General features: G+C 46.4%; 1 protein-coding gene across 2 annotated transcripts in view; it reads left to right on the forward strand.

Annotated features, from left to right (window-relative positions):
• C3H20orf96 (chromosome 3 C20orf96 homolog) overlaps positions 1–3,892 on the forward strand; it is a 37,405-nt gene that overhangs the window by 12,671 nt on the left and 20,842 nt on the right. Inside the window, exons 1-4 of one of the 2 annotated variants that reach the window (XM_021194043.2) lie at positions 625–701; positions 875–929; positions 1,481–1,586; positions 3,023–3,025. In XM_021194043.2, the coding sequence (XP_021049702.1) occupies positions 691–701; positions 875–929; positions 1,481–1,586; positions 3,023–3,025 (175 nt within the window). In that variant the 5' untranslated portion in view covers positions 625–690. Of the gene's footprint in view, positions 1–411; positions 702–874; positions 930–1,480; positions 1,587–3,022; positions 3,026–3,892 lie in introns of those variants that run through there. The other variant, XM_021194044.2, reaches the window with a different exon arrangement.

The raw sequence follows: 3,892 nt of genomic DNA on the forward strand, positions 1-3,892 counted from the left end.
TATATATATATATATATATATATATATATATGTATATATATCTATATTTCCCCCCTCCCAAATGTACCTTTTGAGGTTTCATAGATGCATAGAATGTACCGCGATCATATATATGTACCCCAACCTCTCCCCTTCCATCTCCTCCCTTCACTCTGGGATCTCCCCCTCCAATCCATGATGGAAAGTGGGCTGACTTGATTTCGTTCTGGTCAGATATCTTTGAGAGAGTGGGAGTGTATGGGATTTGAAGTGGAAGTTTAGGAACTGGTCCTGGGTGGTGACTGATCCATGGATATGGGGAGACAAGTATATGTGGAAGGGTGGGGTGGGGGTGGGGACGAAGGATGGGGGAGTGTCCGTGGGATGAACATGTCATGTTTTCTAATCTCCACGATATTCTCGATGAAATAGGAAGCAAAGTCAGGAGTGAGGACGAGAAACAAGTGATGGAAGTTGGATGAAAGTGGAGGTAAAGAGAAGATGTTTAAAAATACTTTGAGAAGTCCGTGGGGCCTCTGCAGTTTGCCTGGCTAGGTTAGTCTCTCTCTCTGTGTTCCAAGGTTGCCGTTTCCTTGGAGACCAGACGCTGCCAGCGGTCTCCTTGGGATCTGTTCTGAGACAAGAGGTGGCAGAAGCCTCACTGGTATCTGGAGACAGTCTATACCCAGAGGACCTGGATTCTTTTCCCCCATGGCACAGAAGTAAGCAGAGAGCACGGGGGTTGCGGAGGGGGAGCACAAGTGTGGGCTCCATCCCTCAACCATTGCTTTCCAGGCTCCAGCTCCTGGTGTGCTTTGGTAAAGTGGGGCTGCTGGATCCCTGCTTGGGCTGGGGAATAATGGAAGTTCTCCCACCCACCCTCAACTCTTTCCAGACAAACCTTGAGACCTCAATTCTCAGGGAACAAGTTTCAAGTACCGATGAGAATGGTGAGTTCTGGAAAGGTTAGGGCGGATTGTTGTTTGGGTGGGTGGGNGGGTGGGTGGTGGTGGGGAGGGTCTCCATGACCCTGTGTTCTACCTGCCTTCATCTCCCATGGTCATAACTGCATGATGCACTCTGGACCTGAATGCCAAGCCTAGCAATGATGCCTGCGAGCCTCACTTAAGGCTACCCCTTCCCTGATCAGAACATAAGGGTGAATCAGGCTGCTTGTTCGTTCACTTCACTGTGGTTCTGGTTGCCGAAGGTGGCTCTTGCTTTCTGTTTCTTCAGCTTCTTTAGTGCCTTGCAGCCTTGGTTTTGACTGCCTGATAAAAACAGACAAAAGTGATGGTTAGTACTCACAGAACCTCTGCAGGCCTTACAAATCCTTCTCAGAATTCTTGCACCAGCTCAGGGAGTTAGGTTGTGTTATGAGGTTCACATTAGAGTTCAGGTCACTTTAGGATACAGATCCCCCGAAAGGGCAAGTTGGAGTTGAACCCATCAACCCTGCGACTGACTGTGTTATGTATGGTGGCATTGTGTTCCCTGGCAGGGGCCAGAGAAGAGCTCGAAGTCATCTACCCTGCCTCCCCTACGACAAGCCAAAGGCCGCAACAAAAGCAAAATGAAGATGAAGAGTCTGAATGAAATCCAGCCAGGTGGGCAGAGGCTCTTGGCAGAGATTGTGGATGCCGGGGATAAGCTATAGTGGCTGCTTTTGGCCCTTGGCACACCATTCATATTATGGTAGACTTACTGGTGTGACAAATAGCCTTCAATTTTCAGGTATCAGTATATGGAAATTCATTTCCCAGCAATGCATTGTAGAAGTGTGGTCTGCTCTATACAGTGATGTAGGAATGTAGGCTCCTTGCACCCCATAGATCTAATGTTTGATAAGTCCTTGAGGTCCTCTGCTGGCAGAGATGGAAGAGAAAGCAAAGACAAGAGGACCCAGACCTGAAGTGACACCACTTGTATTCCTTCCAGGAGCTGCAACTCCCATCACATGACTATCCCTGACTGGGAAGCTGGGAACTGTCTGACTCTATGTCCAGGAGGGGAGCAAACAGTCTGGGGGAATGTATAGAATCATCTTTAGCACATCCTCATTAACCTTTCCAGGGAGATTCTGAGGTCTTGGCTCAGGCAAACATGGGTTTGAATCCTGGCAGTGCTGTTCATTCACTTTGGAAGAGTCCTTCATCTTTCTGAGCCTTAAACATTTTCACTGCGAAAAAGACTGTGGGCTAGGCAAGGTGGTGCACATGTGTAATCCCTCCAGCATTCAGGGGGCTGAGGCAGTAGATAATGAGTTGAAGGGGGCAGCTTGAGCTTCAAAGAGCCATCCCTGGGTTGTGTACCTGTTTCCTCCTAATAGAAGCATGGAGGTAGAAGTAAAGGAATGTCACAGGGCTCAGGAAGTAAAGGAAAATCACAGGGCTCAGGAAGTAAAGGAAAATCACAGGGCTCAGGAAGTAAAGGAAAGTCACAAGGCTCAGGAAGTAAAGGAAAGTCACAGGGCTCAGGAAGTAAAGGAAAGTCACGGGGCTCAGGAAGTAAAGGAAAGTCATAGGGCTCAGGAAGTAAAGGAAAGTCAGAGGAAGTAAAGGAGTTACCAGGCTCAGGATATCCCCTAAACAAAAGCTGTAAGGCCCTCCTCTAGCTTCCCAGAGTGAAATGGAAGAGCTGTTTGCAAACAAGGAGCTCCAGGAACACAGCTTTTGTGAATTTTCACTCATGCTTGGGTAGGCTTTGGGGGATACAGCTGCCTTGAGTCATCTGTGCCATCTATGCTACTGTAAGTAACCCTTAACTACTACTCCTTCAAGTAACCATAGAAAACATTGGTTCCAGTGGCTAGACTTGGTTAGAATAATGTGTCTGGTTTGTTGCTTGGTGTCCTGTCTAAATGTTCACACCTCCCTAGGAAAAGTCATACTATACCCTGTCTGTCCCAAGTACTATCTATCTGTCTGTCTGTCTATCTATCTATCTATCTATCTATCTATCTATCTATCTATCTATCTATCTATCTACACACACACACACACACACACACACACACACACACACACACAGGAAAAGCCTCAAGCTGGTCTCAAACTCAGAGAAATCCTCCTTCCTCTGACACCAAGCCTAGACAAAATAACAGATATTTTGGAAAATTCCTTATTTGAAGAAGTGCTAGGGTTGGGGTGGGGCTAAGTGGGTTTTGTGTTTGCTATGGAAGCATTAGGAACTGAGTTCAGATCACCAGTACCCATATGAAAATGGGCATGGTAACATAGGTCTATAACTACCAAGCTACATCCTATACCATCTCTTTGATTATTTTTTAAATTATTTTTATTTTATGTGTATTGCTGTTTTGCCCGCATGTATGTCTATGGACCACTTGCATGCCTGGTACCCTGGAAGGTTGTCTGTGCTTCAGTGGAAGGCCCCACACCCATGCATATATGGGTAGCAGTAATTAACAATTATAAAGACATGAAGTTGAAGTTGGGAGGACATAGAGGGTATCTGGAAGCAGTTGTAGGGAGGAGGAGGGAGTAGACATGATAGAAACACATTATGCATTTCTCAGAGTAGATGAGAAATATTGCATGTATATTTTAAAAAGTCAGTTGCCCAAGCTAGACTGTGGCACAGCTCTCTAATCCTAACTACCTGAGAGTTTGTAGGAAAATAGTCAGTTACAGGCTTTCCAGGGCAACTCAGCAAGACTCAATCTTAAAATACAAAGCAAAGAGAGAGAGAGGCCAAAGAGGTGGCTCAGTGGTTAAGAACATTCGCTGCTCTTCCAGAGGGCCTGGACCTGGTTCCCAGGACACACAATAGACAACTCACAGCCACTTGGAACTTCAGTTGTAGCTTTAGTTCCACTATCTTCTGGCCTCCTGGTTCATGGCATTTGTGTGGTACAAAGACAGATAATCAGGCACACACACACACACACACA

This window comes from Mus pahari, chromosome 3 (assembly GCF_900095145.1).
Source record: "Mus pahari chromosome 3, PAHARI_EIJ_v1.1, whole genome shotgun sequence".
NCBI lineage: Eukaryota > Metazoa > Chordata > Mammalia > Rodentia > Muridae > Mus > Mus pahari.